Genomic DNA, 18,037 nt, shown 5'->3' with positions numbered 1-18,037 from the left:
GTCAAAAATAACCTTAGTTTCCCACTGTACTTCGTAGTCGTGTTATTTTGGCCCATGAAATCCGAGGTTCTGTTGCAGCTTTGACTCCCCAGGTGGCACTGGTTTCTCTAGCCAGCACTTGGGAACCTTATGTTTGTGCACTATGATAGACCACTTCTTTCCAGTGATCTTGTTGCCTTTGTTTCCTCGCAGGCCCACAAGCTATGAAAAGCTCCAGGAAGAGGCAACGGCATTGCGACAGCAGACCGACGAATTGCGGCGTGAGGTGACCGAACTGTCTCGCCAGGCAGTGCGCGTCAAGGCATCGCTGGCTCGCCAATCGGAGCGGCTGAGCCGCTTCCTTCGGATGGACCAAGTTGAGTGCCTGCAGAAGCTTGCCGGTGACAAGCCCACACGGTGGACTGAGCCAACTCTGCGTTTCGCACTCGATATCTACCGTTGCTCGCCCGAGGCATATCGCAAGTTACTAGTGGCCCACTATCCATTACCAATGGAGACAGCTCTGAGGACATTCTGCGTTGAGAATGGGGTGCGTGAAGGTGTGCCTGCTGAGTTGTTGCAAATGGACATGCGTCTTGAAGAAAACGAGGAGGAGGAAAATGGAAACGTGGACATTGTATGGCTGTGAAATAGCCATAGACTGCCATGACAGGTTAGCCGCCACAGGGAGGTGAATTCTCTTGTCATAGGTGAAGTCACCGAGCAGGAAAGGTGGCATAGAGTCGTGTTACTGTGCCCAGTTTCATTTCATATTTTTAAAAAGCTATAGTGGATGAGGAAAGGAATAGAATTTGATATTGATGTGGGTATGTATGAAGGCCCATTCTGCAGCATCGTGATAAATGGCTGTATCACACATTTTGAAGGACACGATGTTCTGTGATTTTTAACCTTGTAGATGGAACGTATGTAGATTTAGTGGAAAACTAAAGACATTTCAATTGAGAAAACTTGTTGTGCATTTATGGATCAAAGTCGCATGGCAGGGTATACAGTGAGATGGTGCAAGTACTCAGCCTTTTGGTTGTTTATGTGGTTGTACTATTTGTAGTGTTGGTTGTCAGTAGAAGTATTTCTGAAAGGAAAGCTTACCATACTCGAAATGCAAGATTTCTTTTTAGTAGACAACTCCTGAGCCTATCTGAATGAAGTAGTATTGGAAATATTCCAAAGGTATGTTTCTTAATACGGTAGACTCTTGTTTAATGGAACCTGAAGGGACCAGAAAAATGTGTTCCATTCAAGCAGCAGTTCCGTTTACTACGAGAGTCTCCTGTATAAACCTCCGAGGAGCATGTGTGTGTGTGTGGAGAGAAAGGGTTACAGCCTATATTCTCGGCAGTGCTTACTGATAGTTGACACTTTACAGTTTATACACACGTGTTTCCTCAATTCTCCATGCTCATGCAAATGCAATTCGGAAAATATTGCTGTAGCCTCAAGCCATTTGTAATATGACAAATATATACACTATGAATTACTTGCCAACATAAAGCACAAAGAAGAGCATGAGGAGAAGATGAAACCAATAATTCCGACTTTTGATCTTCTCATGGCTGAGTAAGTGCCTATTCTGTTCCCCTGTGGGCCTGTCTTTTTTTATTTTATACTTTGCCGTATTTTACTGTAACGGAGATTTTACAGTGCTGCCCGATACAGTTATCAGCATTGAATGTCTGATGCCCAGTAGCCAAACAAGTTCTTTGTCACAAAAGGTGTGCCACACAAGTGTGTAAAAAAACTTAGATACCTCAAAAAACTAAATTTTACCGAAAATAATCACCGGGGAATTTCTATGGCTTTACCTTGGATCAGATCATTTCATAGCCCATCCTTTTTTTGACTTTCATCATTGGCTTGGACATTACCACCTTCAGCCACTCACTGCAGTGAGGACAAGGAAAGAATACAGGGACCTCAAGGAAAAGCTTGTGAATGTTCGCTGGACTGAAACAGCTAAAGTTGTAGCTTATCACAAGCTGAAAGAAACATCAGGTGTTCAAATGAAATTTCAACCTATTTATATTTGTCGTGCTGCTCATGTGCATGCAAATTTACTAGGCTTGTGCGAATAGTAAATTTTAGGTTCGAAGTGATTTGGTCGAAGAATTTCGAGTTGAGTTCGAATAGTATATATCGCATATTATCAAGAAAAATGAGCGTATTTGTCGTGACCGAACTAACCTGCCCAATATTTTTTGAAATTGAAGCCACGCATGTGCATATGTCATTCTTTTTGAATCAAAAGGAAGTGGAAGCAATTTTGAATAATTCAGTAGCAGGATTTGACTTCGGTAGAATGCAAATGATAACCTGTAAAATACGATAATTGATGGTAGCACAGGCAAAGGACAAAAGAAAGGCACACTAGACATGGTGTGATCCTTCTAGTATATATATATATATATATACTAGCGGCATCAGCGAGTAATAAACCAGTTGTTGAAAGTTAGCGCTGTGTTGTCTAGTGTGCCTTTCTTTTGTCCTTTGCCTGCGCTACCATCAATTATCATGCAATACGTACCAACAAGCCCACATATCATCCCCACCTTCATCGAGCTTAAAATAGGTTACGTTTTAAAATTTACTATACTTAGAGCATATAAGCCGGTATAACGAGCTTTTAAACTTTAAAAATGATGAATTGATGTGAGGTTAATATGTTCATTTAACCTTGAAGTGGGGCTTCGCGGCAGTGCGGATTTCCCCCAGGTTTTCACGGTATAGCAGCGTTCCACTGCAGTGAAACCATTTTTACAGGGGGTTACATGTGGTCTATGTGTCTGTTAGTTCACTTCAAATACTTTGAAATTTAGAATAACTTAAATTCATTTTGAAGCAAATTCAAATGCTGTAATATTCGTTCGAATATTCTAAGTGCTCGAATATTCGCACATGCCTAGAATTTACGCTTATTGATGATCTCGTGAAGATTGCGGTAATCCTTTGCTGGACTCATGCTCTTAAGACTGCAGTGGTCATGGATTGAGTTACTGTGTGCAAGCTCTCATGAATCTTTTTCAGCACAACACTCTGCTGGGAAGCAAAGGACTTTCTTTAAGCACATCAGTGCTTATGTGCAAAACATCCAGCTTTTTTTTGTTCAGAGACATGCGCTTCCATTTGACACTCATGATAATGCGGTTGTATGGCTAAGGGTGGAGCTGTGGCTGTGATTCCGGTTGGCTTCAAAAATATGGAGGCAACCAACTGAGTTCAAGGCCAATTGAGGCCTACTTTTTGTCACGGGGAAATGAAGCACCGTTTAATATTGTGGCCTCTGTGATTAGCTCTGATGGCAGAGCTGATTGCGAAGGCCGCAGTAAAACTATACTACAAAAGGTGTACTTGTACTTGTTGAGGTGATGAACATGACCTGGGAGGCACTGGATGGTGCCACTGAATATGCTCGTAGAACTGAAATGTGCTTTACACTGAATTTCGTTAAAGTGAAGTAAGTTAGCATTGGGTTCAATGGTGCTTCTGTGGGGGGATTTCAAAAAAGTTGGTATAACTGAATAGTTCGTTGGACTAATGTTTGTTCAAGTGGTATTTATCTGTATACAGTGAAACCTCGGTGATACGATCACAGCTCATACGAATTTCGGGGTAATACAAATTTTTCATTGGTCCCAGCCAAGGCCCATTGGCCTGCAATGTAATGGAGTACGGTTGTTGCGAACCGATTTTCACCCAGCAACGTTTGATACGAACGTACACTACCGCCCAGGCACGAAGAGGTGCTGTCACGGAAGACGCGCCAAGCACGTGCGAGCGCAGGAACGCAAGCGTGGGCATGCGCGCCGCAACGCCAAATCGCCAGAATCACGGTGTAAGAAAAACACCTTTCTTACGGTCACAATAAACCTACAGAGACGCATCACGGCCTCTGAGATTGTGTGCGCGAATCTTTGATGCTCTTATGTGCTTCCATGTGCCTTCGCGTTTAGATTACAGAGGACATTAGCGTCATGCTTTTTTTTTTCTAATGCGTCGACGCGGGCTGCTCTCGTCGTACTGTGTTTACAAGTGCCTGCCTCGTGCATCAGACATCCTATGAAAGGTGGACGAGGACCGAAAGAAGGCGAGGACAGTCTTGGCGAAGGAGTCAGGCCTCCTAATGTCAACATGTGCGGCCGTTGCTGTCGCACTTGTGCGGTCACGGCCGTAAATCTCCCAAAAAACATCCCCAACGCCTCCGCGATAACAAAATCATAACACAGGACCGTGGTTTTGTAATATTGTGGCTTTGATCCATCGCGTCAAATCGCTTCTTTCGTTACTTTCGCTGCAGTACTTCGGTGTCGTGCAAAAAAGCATACTAAAATTTGGAAAGGGCTACTGCTGTCGCGGGTCACAACGCACCTGGTTCATTGATTACATACGAGCGTACGGGTCGTGTATTTACGAGTGCTGGTATGATTGCCGACATCTAAAAACTTAACTGACAATCATTTAGGGTTCTTCCTGGCGTTGCTGCGGCTCTGAAAAACAATAAATGAAAATGTACGCCAGTGTTGTCGCATGCTAATTTCCCATGCTTTCTGGTGATATGAATATTTTTGGTGGTCCTGTGAGATTTGTATCACCAAGGTTTCATTGTATAAAGTTAAATAAATCATCAGAGGATGCAACCACTCCTCAACGTTTAGCTGCCACGTAAAGTCAAGGCAGTGGACGACTGTGTTACCACATGTTCATTGTAGGCTGTGGTTTGCCGTGACTGCAACATGACAGTGATGATGGTTTATGGCTTGGCACCGACAGCCTAGTGTCTGTAAAACAGTTTGACCTGCAAAATACTAAAGGGCATTGAGCTTGTGTGTGATTGCTCTTAGGATGAAACACTATTATATAATATAAGATATTCATACACTTCAGCCAACGTGAAAAGGGAAGCGGTGCTGAACATACTTCAGGATATTGCAGGCCATTTGATCCTACCAGAAGAGGCACGTTTCCAGTATGTAGGGTATACAGAAATCGTAGAAATGTACATTATACAACAAACATATTCAGTCACAAATTTACATTAACTGCAAAAAAATACAGTAGAACTACGCCCTTTTGAAAAACCACAATGTGATCATGAGCCATGATAAACTCAATAGGTAATTATAGATCAAGGGAGCATTTCAGTTGCAATAGGATAGGCTCAGCATCAAACGTGGCAATGCACGACAGCTGTAATACTTGTTGGGCTGGTCAGTGCATGCTTCAAAAAATTAGAAGACTCAAACCGCCAAGAAAAGACAGGCAAAAGGAAAGAGGGTCACTCGCAGCTAACTTTATTCTTGAAAGACAATCGCAATATATACGCCAAGCCACACATGCGTAACAACATCGCATCAATCATCACATCACAACAATCGGCCACTCTCATTCCAAGTGCTAGTTCAAGAAACTTTCAAAAAATTCTAACCCAGCTGATCGCAGCACAACCGAAGTATTGCTAATACAGATATCTTTTTTTCTTCTCATGTAGTATGCTTCTAGCATCTCTCGTTGGTCGTTGCACCTCCTTGCTTCTAGCAAGAATGGTGATATATTGGCAAATCTTGCCTCTTATCTACACACGCTGCAATGCACAGGCAAGTGTGCTGAAACATTGTTCTTGATCGAAAGATCACGTTCCCTCGCTCGGCTGGCCGATGTAAACCTTTCCACAGGAAAGCGAAATTTCATAGATCACTCCCAGCGCACAGGTGACGTTGGGCCTCCCAAGCTTCTTACTACGCAGGGCAGGCACAGGTCTTCTTGAAGTCTGTGGGCACAGGCCCGACAGCTTCCTTGGTGCAGAAAACACTACAGGTACTTTGTACCTATTAGCCACCTTTTTAAGGTTGTGTGCAACCTTATGGGCATACGGGACAACTACTGGTCTTTTTCGAACCACTGACGTTCCTTCTTTTTCCCTTTAAATTTTTGAAGCAGGGATTCAACCACTGCCGCAACGACCGAGCAAGGATATCCAGCTGAATATAGCTGGCTGACCTGGTTGCCAAAGCTTGTACATAATTGAGCTTGTACATAATTGACACTCTTTCCTTTCGCCTCTCTTTTCTTGGTGGTTTGCGTCTTCTAACAGCTGATACCATGTAATTTTGTTGCATTAATGGAGGAAGGGAAGAGTAGTAGCGTAAATTGACAAAGCATATTTGTAGATTTTAACAATAAAAAAGATGCACAGCCTAAGGAACAAAGCAGCGCAAATACTAAGCATGGAAGAGCTCTTCAAGCCAATAACCCTTTGCAACATATGTTATAATCAACTGTCTATAAATGTGTGAAATTTACATAATTTGGTGCCAAGGTTCTGGAGATAAAATTTGTAGCAAGTGGAAGTTTAGAATACATTAGTGTATTTTACAGCAATTAACTGTCATTACAAAGTAAATAATTAAAGGGTAGTTTGTGCTTTCACAGAGCAAAGGCTGCCTTGAAGTGACAGGGTGCACGGTCACTTCGCTGGATGTAGCAGCCGCGTTTCCGAAAGCAGCGTGCTGCTCAAACACGATAAAGTAACAACTGTAGCAGTTGTTCGCGCTCGTCCTGAGTATACTTGGGCGTTTGTTTCGTGCGTCCTTCTTTGTGTTTGACGGTGCTGTAGCTGCCGAACACCACTAGACATTGTACAAGCTCTCATATATCACTGCACAATAAACGCTCTACTACCTCTCTGAAGACACGATTCACTTTTGTGTTATACCGATTCCTATGACAGGGATCAGTCATGTTTTTTTTTACTGCTTTTTGCGCCGTTCGCGATGCGCCTATGGCTGCTGCCAATACCAGGCAACAGGAAGCCTCGACCTCACTCGTTCCCGCCGCCGTCCCGGCTGCGGGAGCCGCGGGGGACCTTCTCCGTCGGCGACGCCGCCGCTGGGAGGCGGCGCTTAGAAGCTCGGAGCTCAACGACCAGCTCTGGGCCGTCCGGCAGGCCGAAGATGCCGCCCGAGTTCAGGGACTCAACGCCGCCATCTGAGGCCACCAAGACCAAACTGCCGGCCAAGTGCTAATAAAGTTTCTTCTCTCTCTCTGCTTTTGAGCAGAAAAATTTGAGTAGAAAAGCGGCTTTTATTCAGTGAGTGACATGAACTGTGATGCAGCTGTGCCTTCTTCCATGTGGTTTGCCGTAGCGGCTTTCTTCCTTGCATCTTGATCTCACTTGCTTGTGCTGTACCCGCGTGGCTGAGACGCTGCCTGCTAGTTGTCAGCTGCGTCTAGTCAAAAGTTCTTAGATATTGCCATGCTTGCATTTAAACCAGGCCCTTAGCCAGGGACCCCCCCCCCCCCCTGGCTTTGCGCCCCTGTGGCTAGTGCAAGCAGCGAAAAAAACTTTGTCGTGGCAGGATATGTGATGCAACAGTGCATGGCATGCTTAAAGCCAGAATCTTGATAATTAGCTTTTTTGCACAATAACTTGTGAAGAAATATACTGTAAACTACCGTAAAATCCCAAGCAAGCCCCCCCCCCCCCCCCACACACACACACACCTTACGGTTAAGGATAATTTGACAAGATTTGAGGGGGGGGGGGGCTTTGGCAAGTTGCTCGTACCTAGAGTGCCTCGATGCGCGCGGAGGCGAACGAGCGCATCGAGGCACTGTACTCGTACCGCACATGTGGCGCGGCGCTGTGGCGAAATGTGAAAACTGAAAGGAGAGAGTGGTGCCGTTCCGTGTATTATTGCCTGCACCCCATCTTGCAGTTTTCCTTCTTTTTTATCGCTTTATTGTGTAAAGTCTGATCTGGGGCAAAATTTTTGTTTTTCGTTTCTCCCGAATGCTTCCTAAGCTGTGATGGTAACAATCCTTACCGAAAGCTATCATTGTTCGCTGAAATGCCCCAACAGAACATATATCAAGAAGAAAGCGTAAAATAAAGACACGTTCGCGACGGGAGTGTAGGCAGTAGTCGGGAACGACACCATTCTCTCCTTTTATTTTCAGGTCCATTCGTTTCACCTGCACTTCGTGAACCGGTTCACGGTGGTGCTGCACTCCGGCATTCGTTTCACGAGTTCAACATGGCGGCGTCGGCACCGCGGTATTCGTTTCAAAAAAGTGCAGCCGTCGTGCAAGACCAGTTCACGAATTCCCTGCACTTACTCGTGAGGTAGTGCAGAGTCCGTGCAGCACAAGATGGCTGTAACCGCAGCAGACGACGCAGACGACTGCATTCGTGGCTATTTTAACGGTGCCCAAGGAATACTTCAGTGAATGTTTTCCGGTAGTTTGAAATGCCAGGCAGCGTAAGCGGCGGCCACTTTTACGAATCACAACCTGCACAATTCGCGAGACAGCCGACCGTAGCAGAGGGCTTGCACGACATCTGCACTCTCGTATTCGTTTCGGCATCTCGTTGCTGCTGCACTTTCTGAAACGTTGTCTCTTCGATTTGGCTGCACCGGCGGCACCAGTTCAGCGGGTGCAGCACCGTCGTCCTCGTTTTGCTGGTGCCGCGCGCGCCCGCTACACCGGTTCCCTCGTTTTGTCAAGGTGCAAGCGTAGTTCTGCACGAGTTCTCTGCCGGCCTGCACTCGCTCAAAAGGAGGTGCAAAGAAGTGCAGCATGGCGCCCTTCCTCCTCCCAAGCTTGGAGCAGACGACGCTGCGTGTTGTTGTTCAGGGCGTGCAAAAGCAAGTTAAACTGCTGACTGTGACGGGTAATTTTAGCCACGTCTTTTCGGCAGCTATTAAGGCGGACCTTTTACATGTCTCGTGAGCAGAAAAATTCACCGTACATGACGGCAATATGAATGATACAAAAAAAAAGTAATAAAGATGTGGCGCGATTCGCGATGCTGCTCTCTCAGTTCGCCTTTGCGAAATCGTGCAGCTGAGCGATAGGAAGTCTTCTAGAAATACTTTTGAGTTTAAAAATGTATTCATCAGGTGAGCGTGCGTATACATGTGTCTTAATGGTTTACAAGAATTGTCACATTCGTGGCGACGCCAGTAAAACCCTTTGAACACAAATTTGCGAGCATACACTTTCCAAGATAACTGAACATTCGCGTCAAGTCGTCTTAGCGTCGGTCAAAGGACCTCAGATACTTTCGTTTTTTATTGTTGTACGGCCTCGCACACGCTTTCATAGTAGGCCGAAACCAGCGCAATTTTCCGCTGAACCAGTAAAACGCCTCTAGATAGTCTGAACAGTCTCTTGAAATTACACTCATGGAACCTGCCGACGACGTTCTCGTACCCGGGAACAGGAGTTACATCGTCACGTACCAACATGCAGGCGACAAAACATATACACCGTCAAACTATGGTCCCTATATATAGTCAAACTCCTCCTCGGAGTCGCTGTGAGGATCGCCATTGTCCGAATCGTCCTCGCTGCAGAGTCGAGCAGTTCCATACGGCAGCTACGAAGAGTGCCACCGCGGCAGTGTTTTGGTAAACAACACCAGCGATACACGCCGCGTCGGCTGTTCGACCAACACGGCCTGCTCTTGCATCTTCGGTGGTAGCCGCCGCGTGGTAGTGTCGCCAGTGTCGCGGCTGCACCGGCTGCACCTGCACTTGCTGAACCGGTGCAGCACCGCTTCGCACCGCCACGGCACCTTCCAGAACTAGTGCAGGCAGTGCAAGCCAAATCGAAGAGACCTGTTCCCTGCACGACGACGGCACTCTGACGTCACCACCATGAACCAGTTCAGATAGTGCAGGGTGAATCGAATGGACCTTTCATATTTCGCCACTGCGCCGCGCCACATAGGCGGCGCGAGGCTATCTGCCACGCGCTCGCGTGTTCCCTTTCATAAAAATGACGGCTGTACATGGCATGACCCAGAAACTAAAGAAAATAGCCGGGGAAGAAGGGGTCACGGTCTTATGTTCTGCATCGAACAAGGCTTATTCGATGTGTGGGCAAGTCAATGATAGTTGTGAAAGGAACCAATGCAGCAAATATCACAAAGAAAAATACAGTGCGTGCCGTACCGGAGTCATTTTTGCGATATTCCACTATCATGCGGCCAAAGATACATAGGACAAACGGGCGGATGCCTCAATAACGGGACAAGAGGGCATGCGGCATCATTGGAAAGAACCCCTGCTAGACATCTCGCCTTTCACAAATCGCCAATGCAAGTGCACGGTCAAACTGCACGATATCCAGATTTTAGCGAGAAGCAAGGACAAGCTAACGCGCGGAATTTTAGAAGCCATGGCAATCGTGCATCAGCACACCTTCCATATTACTAACAGAAAAAGATTAATGCGAACCAATAACCAGTCTGGGAATCAGTTGAGCATTGCATTCGCTATCGAACGCTATAAAAATGCAAGGCAAGTTTCAATGAACGTTCAGTTTGCTAGTCCAGCGGTGTGTGGTCTCCCTTTCGGTCCTCGTCCAAGTAGTTGGCTGGAACCCCTCGCTACCGGAAACTTGCTCCCTTCGCGCGTGGCCTCCGCTGACACGCAAGCGAACAGCAGCAGACGCCACGTTTTCCGCATTCCTCATGTAGCATTCAATCTGCTAACGACATACAAAACAAACGGCCGAGCAGACCGACACAGAGCGCTGTACTCTTGTCCTCGAAAGGTCTCTAGCGAGGACAAGAGTACAGCAGCACAGCAGTCTCTAGAGACCTCTAGTTCTCGCGTGTCGGTCCGCTCGGGCGTTTCTTCTTTCCCGCCCAATCTTCTACACTTGTGGATAAATGTTCATGTTACACTGCAAGACGTATTGAACGTTACGTATATCATTACATACATGCATAGTGTTTCGTACAATATGAAACTCTATGCATACATGTAATTAAAATTAATTACGTGTATGATTATCGAATGGTAAGTGAGTAATAAACGATCATTTTTGGTCTATTAGTGTTCTTTTGTTTCGTTCGTCTTGTTGTTCTGGCCCTACTGTAGCTTAATTATTGCATTTCGGTCCAGAACTGGCACGAAACAAATTTTGTGCTCTTTGCAACTGCCGTGCCACCTGTCAACTCTTTCGCGTACTAACGCTAAAGATGTTCTCTACTTTACCAACACCAATAGGTATGGATGGACTGCTGACCGGTCAGTGCTAGTGGTATGTAGGTCACTTTTTTGTCGCTTTGGTGCGCAATGACTGAATTGTGGTCGTCTTTCATGGAAGCCGGGGTATCACCCGTCGCATCGCGTGCAAAGCCGGCTGTGTTCATTTGACGAGCGAAGCGAGGTTCACGTCTCACCACCGCGGGCGATGCGGCTGGTACACGTCGCCAACGGAAGTGACATATGTTTACCTCAACACAGCTGCTTTCTAAGCCTAAGACTCCTTCGATCAGGCTCAGAAAACGTAAAAATAAATATCGATCGCGTTGTGGTGAGGCAGTGACACTACACCTACGCACATGTACGAGTAACGGGACAAGAATAAAGCGCACACGACGTCGCGTCACCTGGAAACATGGTTAGTGCACGATCGCACTTGCTACTGGGAGTCGAGAGCCGTGTTTGAGGTTGTCCGTCGTAGTTTCCTTCATTGTAGGAAAGTAGGGGGAATGTTTCCGTAGCGCGAAGACTTGTCGGAAGCCCCGTGTTCGCGCATGTGTCCCATCTCGCGAGCGCGAGCACGGTCTTCGAACGCAACCGGTTGGCAGGTGCGTGTCGTCGTGGGGTCATGTTGGGGGCTGATGCTATCGTCGTACCACCGTTGCTGGTTTCCTCATTACGGAGCTGACTGAGACGTGGACGTGGCTAAACTTTTGCTGAACGTCGTGCTTGTGTGTGACGCGTTTTTTTTTTTGTCTTTTCTCTTCTCTCCCTCCACCATTCCGTTGCCTTTCCGAAGAAACCTTGACTACCACAGAACGATGAGCCGACGTATGTTAAAGCACAGATACCCAACAGGTAGGCATTTCACGAGACACTTGTATTCAGCCGTGTTCTTGTAGAGTAATTTCTAACGTTTCATTAGCGCTGGGTGGCACCCGTAAAGGTGCTGCTGAAATCCAACACTGCTGTTTTGCCCACTGTCGGTGAGACGTGCTCAAGTTTAGAGCTAGATAACGCGTTGTCAGCACACACGTGCGCCCAGCTCTAGGCTGTACGGCCGAGGTCTGATATTGCTCTTTGCAGCTTACTGCAGGGTCATACCTGTGATTCTAAAAAGACAGGGCGTGCAAACACGGACACAAGAAAGAAGTCAGGACACCACAAACGGCGTTTTGTGGTGTCCTGACTTCTTTCTTGTGTCCATGTTTGCACGCCCTGTCTTTTTAGAATGAATACTTACCAACTAGCTCAACTCTCTGTTATTTCATACCTGTGAGTCGTTCTTTCCTCGATTGCCACTCGATTGGTGGCCGATTAATGATTTGTCACTGTGACAGCCCTCGGATAAAATGACAACTTTTGCCTCATTTGCCCCACTGTACAGTGGTGGTGTCGGAAACGAGGTGCCATTCCTAAAGAACTGTGTGCTGCACATTCTATTCTTGAGGAAATGTGCCAGTGCGTAACACTGTGTTGAAGGGCATAAGCACTATAAAGGTTTAATTGTTGTCTAGTATTGCAGTGACTAATACATTTTGTTTCAAGGGCGGAGTGGTTAGATTGTTTTGCTGTCGAGCTTTGTTGAATTGCGCAACCAGCACAGGGACTAAAGGAAGAGACGACGACACTCTTCCTTTCGTCCCTGCGCTGTTTGCCCAATTCAACACATTGGATCATGAACCAACATGCCCAATTGTCAGCCATTCTAGACGATTTAGGTTCGCTTACCAATTGCATTGAACATATTTTGATGACAGTATGATGCTGGCATGGCAGCAGAAATGTTTTGTGTGAATTTAAGAACTGCAGGAAGTATAGTGTAATATAATACCTTCTTCCACTGCACTTGAGAGTCCTCATGTTTTTTTGATGGCAAAAGCACTGTATTACTCTGTTAGCGTGTGTACTCTCAAAGACAGTTGAAACTAAACCCCATTGGAATCTGTGAGCCTAAGTCTGCTTTGCAGAAGGGAGCCAATAGGGCTTGCAGGTTTGAGTTGTCCTTTAATGCTCTGAAAATGCATGTGAATAAAATGGGCTATAAGATAGTTGGAAAGTGTGGCACAAATTGTGTATATGACTAAACCTGAAACCATATTTCCTGTTGCTTGATTACAGTATTGACATTGTCATGCATTTACATTGGGGTCTTAAATTAAGTTGCTCGCGCTGGGCATATTGTGCATTTTCATTTACCAACATCTCATGTTTACACTACCCGCCATGGTGGTCTAGTGGTTATAGTGCTCGACTGTTGACCCGAAGGTCACGATTTAATTCCGGCCATGGCGGCCGCATTTTCGATGGAGGCGAAAATGCTTGAGGCCCATGTCCTTAGATTTGGGTGCCCGTTAAAGAACCCCAGGGGGTCGAAATTTCTGGAGCCCTCCACTACGGCGTCTCTCATAATCATATTGTGGTTTTGGGACGTTCAACCCCAACAACTAACTCATGTGTACACTGATTCTCTCTTGCCTTATTGATGCCACAAAGTTTAGATTTTGTGCATTTTTAAAATTCATTTAAATATTCACCGTTGAAGATGTGACTTTGAGACATTAGTCAGCTTTATTTTTCTATCATGAGTGGGAGTTCATGCTGTATTTCAAAGCAGTTTGTAGTTATACGCAAAAAGTAGCTCACCATTTCAAGTTGACATCAGGGAATTACCTTACCTGCAAAACATTACTAGAAGGCCGAGGTGAGAAGGCATGTAAAAATATTTATCAAGTCTCTGTGTACTTAGAACCGTCTGTAAAATGCATGAGGTTACAGTACTGTGGTCACTTATATTTTCTGGATGGTCCAGGGAGCACAACCGTAGCTTTGACCATTGCTTCACATCAGGCAGTGCCTAGTGGCCTCTTGTGCCTGCCTTGTGTGTGCACTTGGTCATGGCCAACAGTTTTTTGTTTATAAATGAAAAGCTTGTAACTCTTGGCTGATGTTGGACTAGGAGGCAGTGGTCTCATGAGCATTTGTGTAAACCCTTTGTTGTTAGTATCGATAGCAGTAACGTAACCCTGCAGCATAGCTGTGATGATAGGCTCAGTGGTGCTTGAGTGGTACACCTACCAGATCACCATCCACACTCACTAGCTAGATACGTAGCACAGGTGCATTTGTGTGCTTACATGTGTACGGATGTCACCCTATAGTAACAGGCTGCATGGTAACTTCAATCAGTGTTTAACATGTCTAACCAATAGGCTTGTGTGAATAGTATATTTTAGGTTCCAAGTGAATAGGGATTTGGTCAAATAATTTCGAATCGGAATTTGAGTAGTATATGTCACATATTATAAAGAAAAATGAGCATGTCATGACCCAGCTAACCTGCACATTATTTTTTAAAAAGTGAAACAAGGCATGTACAAATGTTGTTCTTTTTGGTTCAAAGGAAGTGGAAGCAACTTTAAATAGTAGCAGGATTTTACTTTCGGTAGAATGCAAGCGAAGCCTGTAAAATATGTTATGTTTTAAAATTTACTATACTTAGAGCGTATAAGCCGGTATAACAAACTTTTAACTTAAAAAATAATGAATCGATGTGAGAGTAATATGTTCATTTAACCTTGAAGTGGGGCTTCACGGCAGTGAAAATTTTTCCTGGAAAGCTGTATCCACTGTATAGCACCCCTCCACTGCAGTGAAACCACCTTTACAGGGGGGGGGGGTTTACATGTGGACTAATGTACCCCTATTCCTTCATTTCGAATACTTCGAAATTTCCAATAATTTAAATTCGAATACTGTAATATTCGTTCGAATATTCGCACAAGCCTACTAACCAATCTTGCTTCTGGGTAGTTTAGTTATACAGAAGGCCGTAAGATGGAAGAAAGTTCATAAAAGTGAAAAAATTGTTGTCCACCTGTCTGTAGTGTCAAGCTATGAAGAAAACCCATACAAGTTTCTTAGAAAAGAAAGCATTGCTGTTAAATAAGAATTTGTCCCTGTCTAGGATTCTGAGTGCTTTCCTGGCTCAAGTCACTGTGGGCTTGTAAGTAGGGTGAATGAAAATCATAGTCTGCTTTAACGTAGTGTTGCCACTTCATTACTACTGCTGCTGTTCTGATCACGTGGCAGCTTTGTGCAGGATAATCAAGCCATGCCAAGTGCCTGTATGGAAGGGATGCAGTAGCACATGCAGAACTTGCATGTGGTTAGGGTGGCAGCATTGAAGTGGCACTACTACATTATGTACAGCATGTTATGATAGTTCAAGGTCTTGCAGTGGGTGCAGCAGGAGGGTAGCCAGAATTTTTTTTTTGTTCTTTTTTTTTGGGGGGGGGGGGGTCTCAATCGTACTCTATGTATGTTCGTGCGTGCATTTGTATGTGTGCGTGTGTGTATACACAAGCGAAATTGGAAATTTTCGGGGGGGTTGTGGGGGGGTGGGGGTGGCTTGACTATGCCCCTGGGGTGCAGCTTCATGTTGTTGAGCAGCAGGCTGTTCGCATACATGCAGGTGCAAGTGTCCATGTGTTCACTAGTTTTTTTACATCATTTACTTTACAAAAAGGAATTTTTTTATTAAATGCCTTAAAAGCTTGCTTGCTATCCACACTTGATGCTTTGCAGTGTCTGCTGCAATATGAAATCAGTGCACCTCGAGGTGCACTGATTTTTTTTTTTCTCACTAACGAAATGGTAACTGTGTGCTAGACTCACATCTTATCATACATTGCAGGCCCATTTCAGTAGTTTGCAAGCTTCATGTTATATGTTTTTTGTTAAGCAAGTGAAGGGTTATAGTGCGCTACATTGTTATTACGTGTTTGGTATGTTTACCTTGGCTGTATGCTAATTTGGCGTTGCCTTCCTTGGTGTAGAACTTTTTGTAACTTCTACAGATTAATTTTTCTGCTGTGCTAACACAGGTATGTCATGGTACTGGCCCTTGCCAGCAGATGTCGAGAGTGAAGTTCCTTTGGCGTAGTTGGCCCTAACTCTCAGGATGACGGTTTGTAACTACAGACCACATTTAACGTCTGTGCATTGAAATCTGCTTGTGCAGTCACAGTATGTGCACTTCATGAAGTTTGACCGCAAGCTAGGCTGAAATAAAAGGGAGGGCAGTTGAAGAAAGGATGCACAGAAGGGCAGGCATGGACTGTATTTCAAGAAGCCGTGCAGGTGTGATGCACTCACACAGCTATCGGGCATGCTTCTTAGTGCAATGACTGGAGGCATGCCCGTTCATCAAGAAAGCATAGAAAAGGCTTCAAGCACCAATAAATGTCAGACTTGAATTGCATGTAAAGTGAGAAATAGCATTCTTTTTGTTCTATAGCACCTGGGATGCCTTTTACCACCCCTTTCTGAAAATATTCTTTGCAGCTGTTTCACTAGAGTGTTTTCGGTAAGGGTGCACTGGCATAAGCAAGCTCCTTGCATGCCCTAATTTGGCCCCTTAATCTAAACCCACCCTAACCTGAAGCTTGGCAGTGACGTGTTGATCGCTATGCTGATCAAATTCATATAGAATAGTTGCAGCATGTAATAAACTAAAACTAATGTCCATTGTTATTGAAGCACTGTGCCCCTTTATGAAGTGTTCTTATGCCTGGCACACATCCACAGGAAAAGCAACAGAGACAGCCCCATTACCTCAGCCAGCTGCTGACATGTGAGTTAAATGTTCCTCTTCATTTATTGCCTGTGGTGTGTTTTACAGCTAGCTGATGCTAGAAGTCACCTGTTGTATTGATGAGTAGGTCTCTGTCGGAACCTAATGCACTCGCACACAAAAAAGCAGGAAATGACAGTGTACTCTTGGCACAGTTGAAAATAAGACTGAACTATGAGGGCATAGTATGCATTTCAGCGCTGAAAGTGGGTAGTGTGGGGAACAATTAAAGCTTGTTAGATGAATGTGGTGCTTTGTCTGCATTTCAACAGCACTGCTCTGTTGGAGCTTATTTCTGAACATTAATGTTAAATAATTGTTCTTTATTTTTTTTATAAAGGAAATGAAATCCTAATAGACATAAAAGTAGCTGTATCATGATGCAACTTAGGGGTGTAAAACAATGAATATTTGAATAGTTTGTATGCAAGATATGCATTGTGGTGCTATTTGAAAATAAATTATAAAAACAAATTACATGAAAAAAACTACACGTTATCACCGACGTTTATAACACTGGAAAAGTAATAAAAAAATTGCGCGCAGTTTGCTTAGTTTGAGGTCAAACAGAAGATGGGTACAGTCCTTTTGTCTTTTTGAATGCCTTACGAGTGCACCTTTTTTTTTTCTTTTTTTGCCCTACACACTGTGGTATCCACACTGCTAGTTCAAGGTGTATGCCTTCGTAAAGCTGTTCTTCCTTCTTTGTGTGTAAGTGATTTGTGAGCGGTTCAAAAGAAAGCTCATTCTACTGCCTGAGTCGGTTGTCGTCAATTAGTATCTTGCTGTGAGGGTGCCAAGAATATTGTGCGTGTGCAAAAAGATCACTAATGGGCAAATGAGCTCCGCGCTGCGAGATTGGCACACGAAATAAAAAGCATGGTGCCTCTGTAATTATCAAGTTCTCTGCAATTGCTAAAGGTTAAAAACAAGTCAGTTGTGTGCTGGGCTTTTGTGTACTTTCATTTCATTACGCAGGCTTGTCTAGGGTGTTGTTGTTTGTTTCCAGAAATTTTTGTTTGTTCCCTGCATTGGTTAACAGCATCACGTCTGTGAACATTCCTGGCTGTCGGATACCGCTTAACATGGTGCAGTAATATTTGAAGAGCCAACAGATAGGGAATTCAGCCGTATGCTTGAAGTGAAAAAGTGCACTTCAGCGTTCATATCCATTGAATGCCCTGTGTAGTGCATTTTGAAAATGTGCTCGTGACTCTCTCTCTGCCTCTTCAGAATGCCTCAGTGGGATGGGGCGGCCAGCTTTCAGCCACCACAGTATCCCCCTCAGCAGCAGCCACAAAGCAACTCACAGGTACTCCAAATTGCTCAGTAATTGCTCTAATTTGTTCATTGTTTCTAAGCGACATTTATTTAGACTGCAATGATGAAGAAAAAAGAACGTGTTGAA

General features: G+C 44.8%; 2 protein-coding genes across 8 annotated transcripts in view; both read left to right on the top strand.

Annotated features, from left to right (window-relative positions):
• Positions 1-6,684, top strand: part of LOC119390143 (uncharacterized) — a 35,314-nt gene extending 28,630 nt beyond the window's left edge. The window contains exon 5 of the mRNA XM_037657708.2: positions 193-6,684. Within this exon, the coding sequence (XP_037513636.1) occupies positions 193-628 (436 nt within the window). The 3' untranslated portion in view covers positions 629-6,684. The remainder of the gene's footprint in view (positions 1-192) is intronic.
• Positions 6,685-10,978: 4,294 nt separating this feature from the next.
• Positions 10,979-18,037, top strand: part of LOC119390134 (uncharacterized) — a 282,319-nt gene continuing 275,260 nt past the window's right edge. For 6 of the 7 annotated variants that reach the window (XM_049413916.1, XM_049413925.1, XM_049413922.1 and 3 more), the window contains exons 1-4: positions 10,979-11,049; positions 11,794-11,852; positions 16,584-16,629; positions 17,863-17,941. In XM_049413916.1, the coding sequence (XP_049269873.1) occupies positions 11,816-11,852; positions 16,584-16,629; positions 17,863-17,941 (162 nt within the window). In that variant the 5' untranslated portion in view covers positions 10,979-11,049; positions 11,794-11,815. The remainder of the gene's footprint in view (positions 11,050-11,793; positions 11,853-16,583; positions 16,630-17,862; positions 17,942-18,037) is intronic. The other variant, XM_049413912.1, reaches the window with a different exon arrangement.

This window comes from Rhipicephalus sanguineus, chromosome 1, assembly GCF_013339695.2.
Source record: "Rhipicephalus sanguineus isolate Rsan-2018 chromosome 1, BIME_Rsan_1.4, whole genome shotgun sequence".
Taxonomy (NCBI): Eukaryota; Metazoa; Arthropoda; class Arachnida; order Ixodida; family Ixodidae; genus Rhipicephalus; species Rhipicephalus sanguineus.
Note: the sequence above shows the minus strand (reverse complement) of the source record. Positions and strands in the feature narration are given on the sequence as shown.